Source organism: Vulpes vulpes, chromosome 7 (genome assembly GCF_048418805.1).
Source record: "Vulpes vulpes isolate BD-2025 chromosome 7, VulVul3, whole genome shotgun sequence".
Classification (NCBI taxonomy): domain Eukaryota; kingdom Metazoa; phylum Chordata; class Mammalia; order Carnivora; family Canidae; genus Vulpes; species Vulpes vulpes.
In genome coordinates this window covers 124,020,036-124,038,714 of record NC_132786.1, presented here as the reverse complement: position 1 = coordinate 124,038,714, position 18,679 = coordinate 124,020,036, and the positions used below count along the sequence as shown (strand labels likewise).

Below are 18,679 nucleotides of genomic sequence, written 5' to 3'. Positions count from 1 at the left end.
CGGCAGCAGGTGTAGAGTGGCCCAGAGTGAGGGTGTGCAGCGGGACAGGCGGTCGGGGTGTGGGCTCTGGGTCCGTTGGTTGGTATTTGAAAATGAAAAGTGTGAACCTGGAAGAAGGACTGCTCCCAAGGGTGATGAGGGCAGGCAGGCAGCCGAGGCAGGGTGGCTCGGGCTCGGTGTCCGCGTGTTAGGGTGTGTCCGGCGTGACCATGGGGAACAGATGTTAAAGCCTCAGAGTCACAGAAGCCAGAAGCGTGATTAATAAACCGTGGCTGACCCACGGGGTCGCTTTTATTAGGTTTCCACTCTGTTTTTATTCCCACCAGAAATGAGGAAAAACGGGCCTTACCCTTCTCTGAACCGTGGTCTCCGGGTCCTTACTGTGCTTCCGGCCGGGCCCCCTGAGACTCTGCTCACCCAAGACTATGGCTAAGCTGCCGGGCCCTAGCCGGCCCCTACAGACCGCCCCCCCCCCCCCCCCCCCGCCCCGCGCCAGCCCGCCCCTTTCAAAATAAGAACCCCACGTGCCCTGCGGCCCGGCTCCTCACTGGGGAAATTAATATGCTTATCTCTAAGCTTGGAAGGCGGTTAGTGACTAAGCCTAAAGCTCCAAAGACCAGGCTTGGATTTGAATCCCTGCGCTGCCATTTACAGTCTCCGAGACCGTGAACAGATTACTTCATTTTTCTGTGCTTTATGGGACTTTCTGTGGTCTGTAACTACCTGCCTTATCAATTTTTTTCTTGTGCCCCACAAAAGGCTCACAGAGGCTGGGATCTAGCATCTCTTATTCATTGTCGGGTCTCCAAATCTAGCACAGGCACTATGAGGTGTCGGAAAAATATTTGCAACTGCATGAGGAAGGAGCAAATCCGCTGGCGGGTTTTCCAAGCAGGTAGCCCTGTTCCGCTACCCAAGAGGTCCCAGGGCCCGGCCTCTTCTGTTTGCCTTGGAGCCTTCATCCAGAAAGCATTTTCATGACCGCTGTCTGGGTCGGTACGGACTCATTTCCGATCTGGTATATTCATTATTTCTGTATTTAAAGCTGAATCTCTAATGTACAATGGTAAGTGAGGTCTGTCCGTTAAGATGCCAGAAATTAAAAAAAAAAAAAAAAAAAAAAGCTGCCAGAAATTACTAAAAGACAAATTCAAGGTAAATGACATCCTTAAGCATAAGGCACACTTGGGGGAATCTCCATCTAAATAGGAAGGAACTTCAGAACCTAGGGGTTAACTTTCAAATATTTGAAGAGCTCTCAGGAAGACTTGTTCTATGTTTGCTTTAACAAAAGATTTTAAAGAAATTATGGACAATGTAAAACGTATATATATAAGGATCCTTAAAAAAAAACCCTTCATACTATTGTCATACCTCAAACAATAATTTCTTAACATTTTCAAGTATCCAGTCATGTGAAACTATTCCCTGTCATCTCATAAATATCTCTCTGTTTGTTTTGATTGAATCAGCATCCAAATCAGGTCACCATATTGCACTGGGTTGTCTCTTAAAAATTTTTAACTTATAGTAGTTTCTTCTTCCTCCCTCTTTTTTTCCACATTAGCCAGTTGTGTGTGTGTGTGTGTGTGTGTGTGTGTGTGTGTGTGTGTGTGTGTGTTTTAAGGAAACCAGATCATTTGTCCTGTGAAATTTCTCATATTCTCGATTCTGCTGATTGCAGCCCCACCCCATGGTGGCATTTAATGAGTTCCAATGTCTTCCCTGTATTTCCTAGACACTGAAAAGTAGAGCTGGAGGCTTGGTGAGATTCAGGTTTGACTTTTTGGTAAAAATACTTCAAAGGTATCTCTGGGTACTTCTGATTGCATCACCGTGGGGGACACATTATCTCTTCTTGTGATACTAAAGCTAATCAGAGGGGTCTGGTATTTCCCTTCAGCCTGGTGTCTCCACCCTGGGAGTTAGCCTTGACGTCCCGCAGTTGTCGGCCCTGACTACACATTAGAACATCTGCGGAGCCTTTACATATTTCTCATGCCTCAGTCTTTCTTTTTCTTTCTTTCTTTCTTTCTTTCTTTCTTTCTTTCTTTCTTTCTTTCTTTCTCTTTCTTTCTTTCTTTCTTTCTTTTTTCTTTCTTTTCTTTCTTTCTTCTTTTTCTTTCTTTCTTTCTTCTTTCCTTCTTTTTCTTTCTCCTTAAGATTTTATTTATTTATTTGAGAGAGAGAGAAAGGGAAAGAGCATGAGCAGGGCTGGGGGTGGAGGGAGAGGGTGAAGCCGACTAGCAGGCTCCCCCCAGATCTCCATCTGGGTCCCTGGATCATGACCTGAGCCAAAGGCAGACGCTGAACTGACTGAGACCCCAGGCACCCCATCTCAGCCTTACTTTCGAGAATTCATCCAGGGTGAATCTGGGCTCAATAACTTTTTTTTTTTTTTAATTAAAGAGTCCTACATGATTTTGATGCACAGACAGGACTGGGAACTATTGACCTAGTAATCTGGGCAGTCTCTGAGGATCTTTGCCTAGAGATCCGTTATTTCAGAAGGGCTTGTGAGATAGTGATACTCTCATGCTTCCTGCATGTATTAGCACAAATTCTATAAAAACTTTCATGAAGCCTTTGGTTCTTTCTTTAGTTTGCATAGGAAAGGTAGGATAAAAATTGGATTCCTACCAGTTTTCTGAATAATGAGTTGAATATCCACTATCCTACAAAGGGTTGACAAGTGAGTTTTAAGTATCATTGTAAATTCATAGATTTTAGCATATTTGATATTTCACACCATTGCATTTTATCATCATCATCATCATCATCATCATCATTATTACTCTGATGCTCTAATTGACCTTTAGCCAATGGAAGCACTTTCAAGTTAGCTCCTGTGACTTTCGTGGGAACATCAGTAGAATGGATTTGACTGCTTCTTTGCTATTATATGTGACATGTTTTAGGCTCATCTTGTACATCTGATAATTTTGTCATTCTGTGGCCCTTCATCTTCTTCAATGCCTGTCTTGGACCTGAAAACAGTCACTTAACAGTTTAGCTCTCCGTGTCCTATTTGGTGACATTCTATTTAGTGGCTATGATGGGATTACAAAACGAAATGGCAGATATTCCTAGGAATAGTGAATTTGTACACAGTTGTTGGGAAAAAGCATAATGATTATGTAACAGAAGAAATCTTTAATTGTTTTAATGATTAATCCTACGGAAAATGTTGTATAAATCTTTGATCACCAATTTGTATCTTTTTTTTCTTCCCAGTTAATGTCCATCAGTGTGTTGGCAGTTTCTGCTTGGATGAGGGACTACCTAAATAATGTTCTGACTTTAACTGCAGAAACAAGGTAGGCTTTGTAACTAATGATTGATTTCTTTCATCAGGTTTCCTTAGACCCTACTTTCTAAGTAACTTTGCCCTCAGCCGTTTGGATGATAATGCTCTTCCACAATCAATAACCTTTGTTGCAGACACTTGCATGTACGGCACTTGCCCTGGAGAACGTTTCCGGGAATGGTAACACCAAGTTGCCTGTCCTCTGGACAGTGTGTCAGCTGTGTCATATTTGTGCATAAAGGACACCATAGCTACTTTTCTATAAGAAAGTGACTTCTTATCTTCATATTCCCCCGCTAAGGAAAATCAAAGTCCACATTGCCATGTTCTTCTCAAATTTCAGAAGGCTGATCCACTAATATCACGAGGGGCAAAATTACTTAACTTCTCGCAGCCTCTATTTCTGCATCTCTGAATGGGGACTGTCACATAGACTCCTCGAGATGTCTGAAGGGTTGACTGAGGTGTACATGTTTGTAAAGTCCTCGATACTGTGGAGCTCAGTAAACAGTAATGGCTAATTTATTATTATTATTATTATTATTATTATTATTAGTGTTACTAGTATGGTTCTAGTTAATGATTTTTTTCATATAGTATTCAGGCAAAAATCATCTCCCTTCCTCTTTCTTTTAATATAGACCAATTTCCTTTTACAGAGAAATCTTTTGCATTTGGGGGAAGGGTCAGTCGGGTGGGCAGAAAGAGTGCTACCTATGGAGTCCCAGATCAGAGAAAAGGAGGGAGACTCTTCTCAGCTGGGCAACAGCAGGACCAGTTTCTTTTCCTCAGGCCGAGGCTATAAAGCTAATAGTAGATGGACTTCTTATTGAGGACCCCCATCTTATAAGATATTTTAAATGAGTTGAGGTAGAAATGCTACCCCTTGCATATAAAAACAAAAACTAAACATGACAAAACAAAAATAAGACCCGCAAGCAAGTTGCTGATAGCGCAGTGATTTTGTAAAGAGCTACACAGTCATCGGGTTGAGGCATGATGCTTTAAAGGATTATTAACATGAACCTCAGTTGTGTCTTGTACTATGTCTGAGGTGCATTTTGGTTATATTTTATGTATAATATGACATCATTGTTCTTCTTTCAGGGTGGAGGAGGCTGTCATCTTGACTTACTTTCCTGTGGTTCACCCAGTCATGATCGCTGTTTGCTGTTTCCTCATCATTGTGGGGATGTTAGGATACTGTGGAACAGTGAAAAGGAATCTGTTGCTTCTTGCATGGGTATGGTGTTTACATCTTCTCTTTATTATGGCTAAAAAGACCAACTGGCACTGTGTTATTTTTTTTCATCAGTGCACAAGATTACGTGCTTAGGGACCCGTGATAGCAGGTCTCTAATCTGTGGTAATTGTTCAACATCCTGTGAGAAGGGAAGCATTCTTTCCAGGAGAGATGATTTCAGCACAAGTATTTGTTGTACTCAAATGATGAGGTATGGAAATATGTGCAGCCTTTAATTATTTCACTCAGGCTAGGTGTTGGCGTTTTCATTTGAAAGTATGAGCTGTTTCTTCGCGTCATGGGCCTTATTACCACCCAAATGGACCCCTCCGTACTGGAACAAAGAAGTTGTAACAGAATTCTGGTTCTCTCTCTTCTTTTATAAACAAACTTGCCATAAAACCTATGTGGAAATTCAGGTGGTGAAGAAGCAAATAGATACTAAAATCCCAGCACTGGGTTTACACGGGTTAGTGGGTAAAAGTGAGTCTTGGCTTCCATAATCTTAGTGGTTTTTGTTGTGTTTTGTTTTGATTCTGAAAGTGTTGAACGAGATTGCTTCTTAAGTTCTATGATTCTAAAATGTATGATTTGACTTCTAACTAAAAAATTAGCAAACTCTTTTAACATTAAAAATCTGAGTCAATTTAAATTGACTAAATTAGTTAAATTAAATTTTTTAAGCACACTGAGTTTTTAAAGTATTGCCTGTTAGTGGCAGCAGATAGTGAGGCTGCTACCATAATTGCAGACATCTCAGATTCTGTAAGAATTAATTCATTGGATATATTCCTTTCTTTGCAGCAGTTCTCAATGCTAGCTATGCATTAATTTCTTGAAGGGAATGTAAAAAAAATTTAATGGGGTGCTAATATGCTGAATATCTGAGCAGAAGAAAAAATCCTGCTTTGTAGCATTTGGAGATTTCCATGGGGTAAATATTTGCAGCATGGTCGACTTCAGGCTACCAAAGTGGTATCACTGAAGGCAGAGTTGGGGAGAGATGAGCACAAATTGGCTCTCAGGAGTCAACTCCTGCACACCAGTGCTTGACTGACTCCCAGCCCAAGCCAATTAAAACAGAATCGTGGTGTGAAACTGAACTACAGCTTTGACTTTCACAGGGACGACCCGTGTTAATATATTAGTTGGCTTTTTGGAGGATAACTGTTGGCTTCATGGACTCTTCAGGTCTATGATTGGGAGGCAGGAAGTAGACTACACTCAGAGAAGGGGACCATGCCCATTACCTTGCTTCTCTCCACTTTGGTGTACAGTGAGGAGGATGGTAGAAGGGTTTGGAATCTTATTTTGCCATTTAAGATATGTGGACAATGATTTAAACATAAACTCAAGGACTTACTTTATATGAAACTTAGAGTTTACAGGACAGAGAAGGTATTTTGAACTTAAAAAAAAAAAACCCGGAATCCTTGTTTTTCTTAAGATTTTATTTATTTATTGGAGACAGACAGGGGGAGAGACAGTGTGTGCACAAGTGCATGAGTGGGGGTGGGGTGGGGTGAGAGGGGCAGAGGGAGAGGGAGAGAATCCCAAGCACACTCTGCACTCAGCGTGGAACCTGACTCGGGGCTCCATCCCATGACCTTGAAGTCACCATTTGAGCCAGAACCAAGAGTCAGATGTTCAGTTGACTGAGCCACTCAGTGCTTCACTCTCAGAATCCTTCTTTAAAGCGACAATCTTGGGGATGCCTGGGGGGGGCGGCTCAGCCGTTTAGCGCCTGCCTTCCACCCAGGGCGTGATCCTGGCGTCCTGGGATCGAGTCCTGCATCGAGATCCCTGCATGGAGCCTGCTTCTCCCTCTGCCTGTTTGTCTGCCTCTCTCTCTGTGTCTCTCGTGAGTAAATAAATAAAATCTTAAAAAAAAGTGACAATCTTAGAATGCTGTCCCATTTACACAGCAATTTAAGAATAACTAGCCTTCCCCCTCTCCCCAACTTGTGTGACTCTGGCCGGTGCCTGGACTGTGGGTTTGGGTGGAATGGGATAGCATATTTCATGGAACCTCAAAGACTTAGGAACATGTGTCGAGAACCATTTATACATTCCATTAGGGCTGCTTGAATGCTAGTAAAGCAAGCTGATGAAGAACCAAGCAATTTGGTCTCTGCTTGAGGCAGGAAGAGTCACTGAGACCTGTGATGAGAGGCTAATCTGTGAAGCTGGAAAGAACCGTATGATGTAAAGATGACATGGGGGAATGAAATCATAATGACAAAGATGATGATAAAGTAGTTGATATGAAGACTTTTATATGAATTAATTAATTTTGTGTCCTCCACCATGCTAATGAGATAGATATTGTTATCCCCATAATATAGATGAGGAAATGAGGCACAGATTGGCTGATACGCCTCAGTCTGCATGGCTAGGAAGTGGAGAATCTGCTATTCGGACCATGGCCGTCCACTACGATATATCTTAACAGCTTCCCTATTTTACTCTATAGCTGCTGCCTTTTCCTGCGTGCTCATGTTTCTCACGTGATATAAAACATTTTCCCTAGGGTCTTTCTTTTTTCAACCTGATAACAATCATCTAAAGTAGATAATTATGAATGAGGTTCACAGAGGTTCAGGAATTTGTCCAAAGTCACTCAGCAATAATGGGTTGGAGTTTTGACTCAGACCTCAGTGTTCCTGACTGCCAAGCCCATTCTCATTGGGCCTTTACTGACATCTCTTGTAGATGCTTCTCAACCTTTGAAGTCCAGCATATTTCCCTAAATATATATATTTTTTTGTAACCAGTTCCAACCAGCAGCCTACAAACAACTTGATAGTATGAACTATTCACCTCGCCTATAGCTTTAATCAAACTGCAGTTGAAGCAGATCTTCATTTCGGCACAAGAAATAAACTACCATCCTCACCACCATATCTTGGATGTTATTTGAACACCAGGGTTGATTCCAAGCAGGTTTATTGTTTGAATTTATATTTTGAAATTGTTAGAATCCCAAATGAAAATGATCATCTTTAAGAGAAATAAAATAAAATGAAATAAAATAAAATAAAATAAGAGCCTATTAGATAGGATTCCACTACAAGGGGAATGGCTTCTTTTTTTTTCCCCAAAAATTTTTATATAAATTCTAGTTAGTTAACATATAGTGTAATATTGCTTTCAGGAGCAGAATTTTGTGATTCATTTACATATAAAACCCAGTGCTCATCATAACAGGGGCCCTCCTTACTCCCCATCACCCCTTTAGCCCATCCCCCAATCACCTCCCTCCCTCAACCCTCCATTTGTTCTCTGTCCTTATGGGACAGAGGGAGAAATGGGGGAAATGGCTTCTTAAAAGGAGCAGAGGGGCATTGATGCAAAATAAGACAGGATGTTAGGTCTTTGGCGAATATTTGCGATGCAACTCTCATGTTTTCTTCCTTTGTGCACCCTTTTAGTTTTTTATCCTAATTAATATTTAAAGAAGTTCAGTGCATTCAATCCAACTGATTCGTTTCCCTGTATTTGAAGTCTTGTTTCACTTTTAAGACCTGTAAATGAGATTGGCAGGAAGCGGCTTTTTTTTTTTTTTTTTTTGAAGACAACCAGTATAAAAAAAGACAAACAGTTTCTCTGATAGTTGCCATATCTTTTGCATGATTACCAAAAAAAAAAAAAAAAAAAAAATGCTGGCCATTGGGCTCTGGTGCTGCTCAAGCAAAAGTCAGCACACCCATTTTGGTTGTGGGAAAAAGTGGGAGACTCTCAAAACAGATCTTTCTAACCCAACTTGTGCTCCCCTCACACTACTCCCCCTCCCCCAAAATACCACAACTGGGCAGGCTAAGAGGCCACCCATAGGAAAACATTTCTGGTGAACTTTGGTCATGAACTTTGACCCTTCTATGGAATTATAGCTGCAAGTTGTTAAAATACCTTAATTTAAGTTCCCATTTAAGGTACCCATGTTGGATGCAGGGCATCCAATTAAATTTGGATTTCAGATAAGCAACACATAATATTTTAGTAGAAGTACGTCCCCTGCCGTATTTAGGATGTACATCTACAAAACATCATGCACTGTTTATCTGAAGCTCAGATGTAAATGGGCATCCAGGCGTTTTGTTGGCTTAATCTGTCAACCCTACTCTAACGAGATTTGTTCTTAATAAAGGTGCAATCGTCATGGCACAGAAACATTTGTGTATTTATAGGAATATATTTTTTTATATCTATAAGAATAGTTAAATCCTAACTGTATTAGGGAAACGAGCCAAAACCGACTAGGAAAATAAACGTGAATATGCCATGACTTTCAAAGTGATTTTAGTAGCAGAGATTCCTTCTCTTTTTTAAAAGAGAAATTGAAGCTAAATGGAAATTGGTTTTAAGCCTTAGGTGGGTACTCCGGAGGCTTTTAGCTGTAGACTAAATGAAATTCATTTGTTATTGCAATTCTACTTTGCTATTAACATAGGCATTAGGAAAGCAGGGCCGGCTCGGGAATGTAAACATCAGCAGGCGTGTTTACAGTATCCACAGCCCACAGCCCCCAATGTCCCCATCAGGAGACCCGCACTCCTCAGAGCCCGGGGCTAATAGACCTCATAGACCTCATTCTACCTCCCGCAAACCACCGCAGTCAAGCACTGTCACAACTTACCCTGGAAGCACTGCACATGCTTAGGACCAAGGACCTTGTGTTCCAGAAGGAAGGTTTTTTTTTTCCCTCCCATTTTCATTATTCCAGAACATTTGCATATGGTTAACGATTATACGGAAGTACTGGTAAAGCTTTCTTAAAATATGCAGTGATTGAATCAGATGTGAAATGATTCTCTTAATGGAAATCAAGTAAATTTTTAATGGCCATGAAGAAATTAACCATCCTCGGGCTTTTTCTGTGGGTTGAAATCATAATGCAAAGCGGGAATATCTTTAAATGGTGATTTTCTACAGACTCTCCGTTTAAGGCCTTCTTCCGAGGAGTTGTACGTTTTATGACTCTATAGCTAGTCATGAGCGACTCAGTTAACGTTAAACTATTAAATTGAATATTTTTATTTTTTTCTGCTTATGATTTTGGTCGACAGCCTAGCAACTGTGTTTCTCGGTCAAGGTCCAGCATGTGGTTGGTCGCGTTTTCAGCCTTGCTCACCGGTTTACCCCATTTTCTCAGAAGATACGGCGACTTTCTGTGGTTGGCCGCATTGTACGGAGAGGCAAGGGCGCCCCAGATGCGCGGTGGCCCGTCGCCGTCGCCAGCGTGCCCACACCGTCCTTGCCGGAGCCCGGGCCTGTGTCCCTGTCCCTCCACCACACTCCTGCTCCAGTGGATTTGACTCCTCACCGGCAGTATCTCTGTGACACTTAAATATGCTCCACTTGTCATTGCAAGGCATTCGCTAGTCATTTAGCCCTTAAAAATATAACCTTTTAATGTCCTTATCGTAAAGGGAACTCTAAAAATTCTGCCGTAGTTCCCTCTGCTTTTGTCAAAGAACCGAAACCGGTTCCCATTCCTTTCTCCCTTTCCCCCCTTCCCATCCCCATTCCCGCCCCCCCCACCCGAAGTCACGTGCCCGGTCAGTGCCCGCCACGGGGCATACGAAGAGGAAAGGGAAGGAGCCAGACAAATAAAGCGAACTGCAGTATTGAATTATACGTAAAAAAAAGTGTGGGGACACAGAATAAGGAGCGGTTGGAAACTTCTGGCAGGTTTCGAAGGAGGGTCTCTATTTGAGCTGTTTCGAAAAGGTGTTGAAAATGTGTCCGAGGTTGTGGCGGAGAAGGGGAGCCGGGGGTTCCGAACAACACGGAGTGGGGGCCCCGGACCATCCTCGGGCTGCGAAGAGCCGATGGGCTGTTCTAGCACGGGGGGGGGGGGCACTCAGTGGCCCTCGGAGCCCCGGCTCGGTCCCGACCCAGACTGTGGGGACCGGCTCAAGGTGGCCGAAGTCCGGAGGCCCTGCTGGACGGGAGGTCTGGACGGACGTAATTGCACGTGGCGCAACGTTTGCGGTGCTGGACATCAGCGGATGACGGGTTATCCTAGGGGGAGGCACCTTTCCTGTGTGCCACGAGAACCAGAATTCTGTGGAAGCGCCGGTTCCACATTTAGTCCTCAGATTCGCAGCGGTGTCAGGCAGAGGAAACGGAAGGCCACGTGGACCTGCCTGGCCCCAGAGGTTGGGTTTCACAGCCGCTCCCGTGCGCGGCGGGCTGGGCCGGCTCCCAGGGCCCCGTCGGTTTCCTGGTCCTGGTGCCTTGGCGCCCAGCAGGTGTCTTGTCTTTCTGGAACCGAAGTGCGTCCGAGTCGGGGCCCTCGGGACGGGATGCTGAGTGCCCCTGGACTCTGTGCTTCGCGGTTCGAAGTGGAAGAGCCCGAGCTTTGGGATCGCTGACCTTACGTTGTTAAGCTCTGTCGTCTGTTGTTTCCTCCCGTGGACATTTGCGATGCTCTGCTTCACCCAACGCCGTGCGAGCCCGCGGCCGGCGGGTGCGGCGGGGCCAGCTGGTCGCCGGCGCAGCAGGTGCACCTCGGAGGCGAAGCCAAGGGGTGGGCCTCGTCACCCCCCCCCCCATTGGTTGGCTTCCTCTGGCAAACGTGAAACAGCCGATGTTCATTGAAGTCGCACAGCTGTCTAGGCCTCCGCGGGTACAGGGATAAAGTAGGGGGGCAGAGCAACACATGTACAAAGTGAGAGAGTTGTCATTTCGGCCAATGAGGGAAGTAGCTTTTAGAGACACTTTCTAGAAAAAATGATGTTTGATACTTTATATGCAGTGTCGCATGAAGTCCACGATGAAATAATAGTCTGAATCAAAGTTACAGTGTGTTTCATGAAATCGCATAAATTCAAAACACTTTTTCAGGATCGCGATCCATATATTTTCCCCTTTTTTTCAGATAAAGGGTGATAACAGGCCCTGGTGATATGCTCGGGTTAAAATGAATCTCCTCAGCTCACAGGACAGAAACGCTAATTTAAATTTTATTTGAAATGTAGAAACATGGTCGTCGTATCACTTAGTACTTCCGCTGAGCAACATATCTGAGTCATTCTAAAGTAAGTGGTTATCCCTGCATTTTCTTCAGATCACCACTGTTTTAGTTTTCAAACTTTAGAATTTCAAAACTACAAATTTCCTCAAAATGATGACCACTATAAAGACATTTTGAAATACTGTCCTTAACAAAGGTACGATTATTCTTAGATGATACTCACCAGCATAGGAATTGTTTCTCATTAAGTAAAAATATGAATTTTTTTCCATGCCTCTTCTGGGAAGCAAGTGTTTAAAATATTTTAAGATTGCCAGTTCTGTGCAGGGTTTACACCTGAGTGGACCCTATGAATGGAGCATTTAGTGAAACTGTGAGAGGTTTGCCTTCATAATTAGAATATCTTAATTCTGAAAGTTTTCTCTTTGTGCTGTGAAAATGCTTTAAAGGCTGGAAGGCTGGTGGAGAGGGCAACCGTGCCAAGACTCGGAAGCCCCCGATGTGTTTGGAGCGGGGCACGCGGGCTGGGCACTGTCTGTGTGAGCGTGTCGTGCACACTGTGAGCCTGAGTCACAGGGTCTTTCTTTCGCTGCCTAACGCAGGTGGCACATCTGTCCTTGCCTGTTGCTGAGCCTCCTGCCCATTTACCTGGGAGAAAATCGCTGCCTAGTGTCACCACTCTGGGCTCAAGCGGCTTCACATTTACAGAAACGTTTTGTTTGTTTGTTTTAAAGATTTTATTTATTTATTTAGAGCACATGCGCAGGGGTGGGGGGAAGAGAGAGAGGGAGAGAGAGAGAATCTCAAGCGGACTCCACCCTGAGTGAGGAGCCCGATGTGGGGCTCGATCTCATGATCCTGACATCATGACCTGAGCAGAAATCAGGAGTCTGATGCCTAACCCACTGAGCCACCCTAAGGGCCCCTCGGAGAACCTCTTTTAAATGATATGAGACAGTAGAGGACATGCTTGATTCCAATAGTGTGTTTTTCACTGATGAATAAATAAAGGTGCTCAGGTGGGGAAGTCTTATCTTAGGTCTTAGAATTTTTTTCAGGTGTCTATCATTAAAAAAAAAGAAAATGTTTGTTAATGTGGACAATGTTTGGTTGAGGTGTCACAGCAAAAATACGGTGATCACGCTGACATGGGCACCGGGGAAGCCAGGTGCTGGGCGAAGGTGCCCTCAGGGGGACAGGACAGGTTCAAGGATCCCTGAGCAAAAAGGATAGAACGTAGTTCTGTGGAGGGCCGGCGGCCCCGGTTTTCCAGCCTCGGGGGTGGGGGTGTGTGTGGGGAGGTTCCATGAACGACTGACTTATTAAGGGAACTGCTTGACTTGGTCGAGAACAAACTTTTCAAGCCCATGAAGCATCTACCCACCGATAATGGATGTGCTCCCTTCCCATAATCATCGGCCTGTTGATAAAGCAGGTCTTGGGGGATCTCTACTTTCCAGCGCCGCTACAGCTCAGATAGTTCTTGTTTAAAATCGTTCGTGATTCATGCTATTGAATCCAAACTATTCCTTCTATCAGTTAGACTGAACTATGGATGTTCGAACGACTTTGGTGAGAGCGGAAAGATTTTATCATGTTTCACAGGGTTTTCTTTCCCTGAACATTGAGCGTGGCTGTGAATGGAGGTATGTTCATCTACTTTCTTCTTTTAAGGAAGAAGATATATTTTTCGCTCAAGAAGAAAGTGCTTTTACTTGAATAGATTTATCAAAACAGGAGAAAAAAAACAGCAACAAACCTCTGTACTTGTAATAAATATTTTTATACATGGATTTGTACCATTTCAAGGCAACACTTTATTTTCATTCTCTTTTTAACAAACAGGGCTTGTGGTTATTCTGGAGAACCTACAAAAATAAGTTACAGCGCCTATCTGAAAATAAGGGTCAAATGATTGAAAGACTGGGATTTAGAAGGAGATACTTTTGCAGACGTTAGAGTTAAAATTAGGTCCGAAAGTTACTGGGTGATGTTAATGTATAAATTCTCTTCCCAACCAGTAAAACATCGTCTCTTAAAATCTCCAGTTTCCTAACCTGTTGTCTTGTAAACGACGTTGTCATACAGGTGCCTGCTATAATGAACCCCTGCCCCTCTTGTTTTGGGGAGGCATCCGGCTGCATTTGGTCGGGTCTGAGTGAGAGGCACAGCCTGGGTGAGAATGGAGGTTGGTGTTCTTTTGGCTCTTGTTGCTTAGGGTATTTCCAAGGCTCCTTCCGTTTTTTTTTTTTTTTTTTTTTTTTTTTTTTTTTTTTTAAGATTTCATTTATTTATCCATGAGAGACACAGAGAGAGGGAGAGAGGCAGAGACGCAGGCACAGGGAGAAGCAGGCTCCATGCAAGGAGCCCAATGTGGGACTCGATCCCAGGACCCCGTGGTCACACCCCGGGCCGAAGGTGGCCCTAACCGCTGAGCTACCCCCAAGGCTCCTTCCTAGTTGCACTTTGCAGCCTGGGGTCTGGTGATGGGACCCGCTGTCTCGAATTCAGGGGACGGGCCCCGTGCTACGTACAAGGCCTGGTCAGGCCGGTACCCCCGCACACGCTGGGAGACAGCCGGGCGTGCGGCCCCCGGCTGACCCTGCGTGCAGGGCAGCTTCCCCCTTGGCCGCCTCCCCCTTAGCGCGTCCCCTGCGGAGGTGTCGCCGTGGGCCCCGGCGCTGGCTCCCACTCCGGAGGGGCCCCCTTCTCCTTCTCCGGCACCTCGGACAGGGCCTGAGGCCGCACGTACAGACTGGCACTTCGGCAACCTCCTTGATGGAGACACCGGCCCGAGCTGGCGGCGTCGGTAAAATCGAAGGGGAGCGTGAATCAAGATGTGTGATTAGAGACGTTCTTCTCTATTTATTCAAACATAAACACGAACAGGGGCCATTAGCGTGCCCGTGTCTTCAGACCTTGCCTGGAACCTCTGCTCGGGCTCAGGAGTTACTGGCCTGCGTTTCTTTAAAGACTGGTTTGTGGTTCTGGCTTCTTCCCAAGGTAGACCGATCTCGTTCCATTTGTGATTCTGAAAAGGATATTTAGCGTTGCCTTTTCTTTGAAGGATTTGTAGAAAGACGCGGGACACGGCGAATAATGAATTGGCCGTCAGGAAGTACCGGGCCCATGACACGGTGCCGGGCCCAGGCTGAAAGAGCGGCTTTGTGTGCGGGTGTATTTTAGGCAGCAAGTACTCTTGGACTGTGGGTCGTTTAGTCCCAGTGGATTCTTAACAGAATGTGGGCTGTTCCATTATCTTGTACAAATATTTGGCACTGGAATTCTCTTATTTACTAACTATAAGTAATATAATATTTTTAAACCTCCAATCACCAGGAAAGGAAAAATAAACAACTGACATAGAGACACTTAGCACTGAAGGCTTGCAGAGTTTAGTATTTGACAGGGTAGAGACTGGAGTTTATCATCTATCATTTCACGAATGCAGGCTTTTAATCAGACTTTTTGTTTATTAAAAGTGCTGAGTATGTGGCACGTAGATGGGAGTCAGAAGGCACCGTGTTTTAAAAAAACATTAAAACGTCCCATAAAGTACGTTCCATCTTGAAATCGTTTTTATTTGGAGGGAGGTGAATCTCAGGTTGTACTAATTTTCCAAGATAAGCGAATATGACTTTTCTGGCCTCAAATTATTTTGACTGTTCCTTATGATAGAACGACCTGGGTTTTTAGTTATAAATTAAGAGAGCAGCAGGTTAAACTAACTTCCACAGTGTTTATGATTTTTACTTTTCTCTTGGTGAAATATATTTTTACTAAAAGTATTCTGTGATGCTTGTGTGATTATTTGCTTGCTTCTACGGGGAAAGTTACGTAAAAACATCACAGTTTTGTTTCAGTGTAAAAATTATTTTCTAGTTGGCGCGTACATAGAAAAGCATGTTGGAAAATAGGTACCTGGTCTATTTGTGGTAGGTTGGGTTTTAGGGTTTTTTGTTTCTTTTACATGCTACGTATCTGAGTCCTCTCTCTGTAAAGCTGGATAAAATGAAGATGGAAGTTTTGTATTCAGATAATATATTTTCTATAAAAATGCTCTTATTTTCATATAATAAAGATTTTTTCATATATTTCTCAACTATTTATAAAATTTAACACTCTCCAAATTTAAGCACTCAGTACATTGACAGGCTTTGTCAGGACAGATTGCTTTTATGTTTTTATTAGGCTGATAAATGTTAGAAATGAAAAATTTAGAATTAATCTGTTTTCCCAAAAGTGAAGATCATTCAATCTTTTATACAAAAACAAATATCACTTTCTCAGAAATTTTATTCCTTTCGGTTATGAAGAGCAAAGCGTTAAGAGATGTAACAGGAAAACAGAGCACTTTCATTTATAAGAGCTTTTGTCTAAGTTCTGTTTAATGAACAGTTAAGCACTCATTGGCTGCATGACACCAGACTTCATTATAAAATTGTAAAATGTGAATAAGGAGAAAAATTAATTTCACTACTGGAAAGAAGCTGATCTTACTGACTTAAGGGAAATTCAAAACATAAAAAGAAAAGATGGAATTTTTAATATAACCTGTCAGGGATTTTAGGTAGCAATTGAAGCAGTATTTGTGCCTTTAACCAGCCATCCTAGGTGGGAAGAAAAAGGACATTTTTTTTTTTTTTTTGCCATCCTTGAAGTTTTGATATTATTGGTGGTCTTTTTTTTCTTTTCTCCCAACTAGGAAAGATCAACGTAAGGTTTTAAGTCATTCCCCATCAGCTCGAAGATAAGAAGGGTTTTGTGTACACACGTGTGAATGTGTTCAGAAGCTGGGGACCCAGTGATAGTAGATGAGGTAACGCGAACACCAGCAGCACCAGCAGCACCATCCCTGAGAGAGCGCGTGCCACGTGCCGGCCACTGGCATGTGTTTCACATTGTCCTGACTCTGTGAACCACGCTATGGGGGTGGCACTGCGGTCATCATCATTTGACAGAGGAGGACACTGAAATGCAGAAAAGTTCAGTGGTGGTCAGAGGCGTAAAGCTGGGGCCGAATCCAGGATGCGTGGCTTCAGAGCCTGCGCTCTGGAAAACATACTGGTCTGCTGCCTGTCAGCTGTGCGTGAATGTACCTGTAGCTCCATTTTCTCTTTCTAAAAAGTAGAGTTAATGATGCTTTTGTAATATTAAAAAAATATTTTATTAATTATTCGTGAGAGACAGAGGGAGGCAGAGACACAGGCAGAGGGAGAAGCAGGCTCCCTGCAGGGAGCCTGACGTGGGACTCGATCCTGGGACCCCAGGGTCAGGGACCCCTAAGGCAGATGCTCAACCCCTGAGCCACCCGGGCGCCCCAACTTTTGTAATATTTTTTTAAGGAGTAAATTATATAGTGCACGTAAATCTCTGCCACATAAATTACCTGTGCGTGCATATCTGTGCGTGTATGCACTCACATACACGCATTTGCATATATAGTTATATGAGTGTACCAGGTCTTTTACACACTTTCAATACACTTTTTTAAAAAAGATTTATTTATTTCGGAGACACACACACACACACACACACAGAGGCAGAGACACAGCAGAGGGAGAAGCAGGCTCCCTGCGGGGAGCCCGATGTGGGACTCGATCCTGGGTCTCTAGGATCCCGGCCTCGGGCCGAAGTTAGCGCTAACCCGCTGAGCCCCCGGGCCGCCCTCAGTACACTTTTATATGCTCTGATGTCATATACTCACCAGACCTGAATCTACCAACTTATATATTTCTCCGCAAAGGGAACGAAACCGAGGCCCCTGTCGTTGAATGAAATTGTCCGAAACAGTTCTAAGCTTTGTAATTTTGTGACCGAAATGAACTGTCATGGAAAATAATGCAACCTAAACGGATTTAGGCGCACCGTATGCGTGGTTCTAAGGAGCAGCGCCGCAGGAGAGATCTAAATTGCCAAACGGGGCCTAGTGAAAGAGGAGGCCCCTGGGCTGGGCCCGTCAGTCGCGTTTCAGGATACACCTTCGGTATTTCGCCGTAGCACTCCGATTCCTCCGATTCCAGCTCCTGGAGGTGCCTCTAGCAAAAGGACGACAGCACCTGAGCACGATGTTTCCAGTTGCCACCCACCCCTTTTAATTCCAGTAACCACGAAGTATAATTGGGCTGCTTACAATTTTCAGCCTTTTGAATAACCTTTTCTGTATGAAATATAGATAATCCTTCTGCCTCCAGCCTCCTTCCCTTTGGTGTCAAGGCGTCAGGGGGACTGTTGTTTGTTCTAATTTTGCTTTTACTTTTACCAGAGTGCCTCATAATTCACAGCTAATTTAATTCTTGAAGCCTTCTTAGGAGAAACAGTAGTCCCTCACCCTCCCATTTTCCACTCTAAGAGGCAGCGCTTTCAATTTTGTTTTAGCCGATTCCCTTGGAATTTGCTTCCCCATCTCGAAGTCTCATATTTATGTAACTCTTCTCATTCCTTTCGGCTTGAGTTTTAAGCGCTGTCCGTTGACTTCTTGTGATGAAGAACTTAGGAAATTGGACCCTTTCCGGCTTCCATGCCCCCTCCTCCGGTGCAGGCTTCCCATCACACCTCAATACGGAAATGTCCTCATTCTGGAGAGATCGGTCTTTAAGATTATAACTATGTAAATACTGTTCACAGCTGGGCCAGGGAAAGTACTGAGTTTGATTTTTCTTTCTGGAATAATACTTTATTTTTCTTGGAATCAGTAACTATTTTCTATGTATTTCTGTCTAATTCAACTCTACACTCACTCTGGTGTTCTCTTTATAAATTCAAATATTTGGGGCATTCTATTGATTTTTTTTTTTTTTTAAGAAATATGTCTCAGAACATTCTAGACCCACTCTAGTCCAGGCCGGCTGAAGCCCTTGCCATCACGAGCTATCCCATTGCTACCATTCTGGGGTTTCCTCTTGCCTCTCTCTTGTTTTAGATTCCTTGTTTTCTGGATCCCAAGTCATCGTCCTTTTCTGTTGGGTCTCACACTCTAGGGAGCCCGTCTTCCAGTAGTTCTCTGAAGAAGCATACGGTGGGGATGGATCCTTAAAAGCCCATGTGGCTAAACGTGGCTTTGTTGGCCTTTCCATGGGGATTTCAATTGCTATGGAATCTTAGGTTAGAAATCATTTTTTCCCTCCAAATATTGAAGACATTCCTCCCC

The 18,679-nt window shown here is 43.7% G+C and overlaps 1 protein-coding gene across 6 annotated transcripts in view; it reads left to right on the top strand.

The window, feature by feature from the left end:
* TSPAN12 (tetraspanin 12) overlaps positions 1-18,679 on the top strand; it is a 64,591-nt gene that overhangs the window by 11,941 nt on the left and 33,971 nt on the right. For all 6 annotated transcript variants that reach the window (XM_072764899.1, XM_072764901.1, XM_072764898.1 and 3 more), the window contains exons 3-4: positions 3,235-3,317; positions 4,415-4,550. In XM_072764899.1, coding sequence (XP_072621000.1) covers positions 3,235-3,317; positions 4,415-4,550 — 219 coding nt within the window. The remainder of the gene's footprint in view (positions 1-3,234; positions 3,318-4,414; positions 4,551-18,679) is intronic.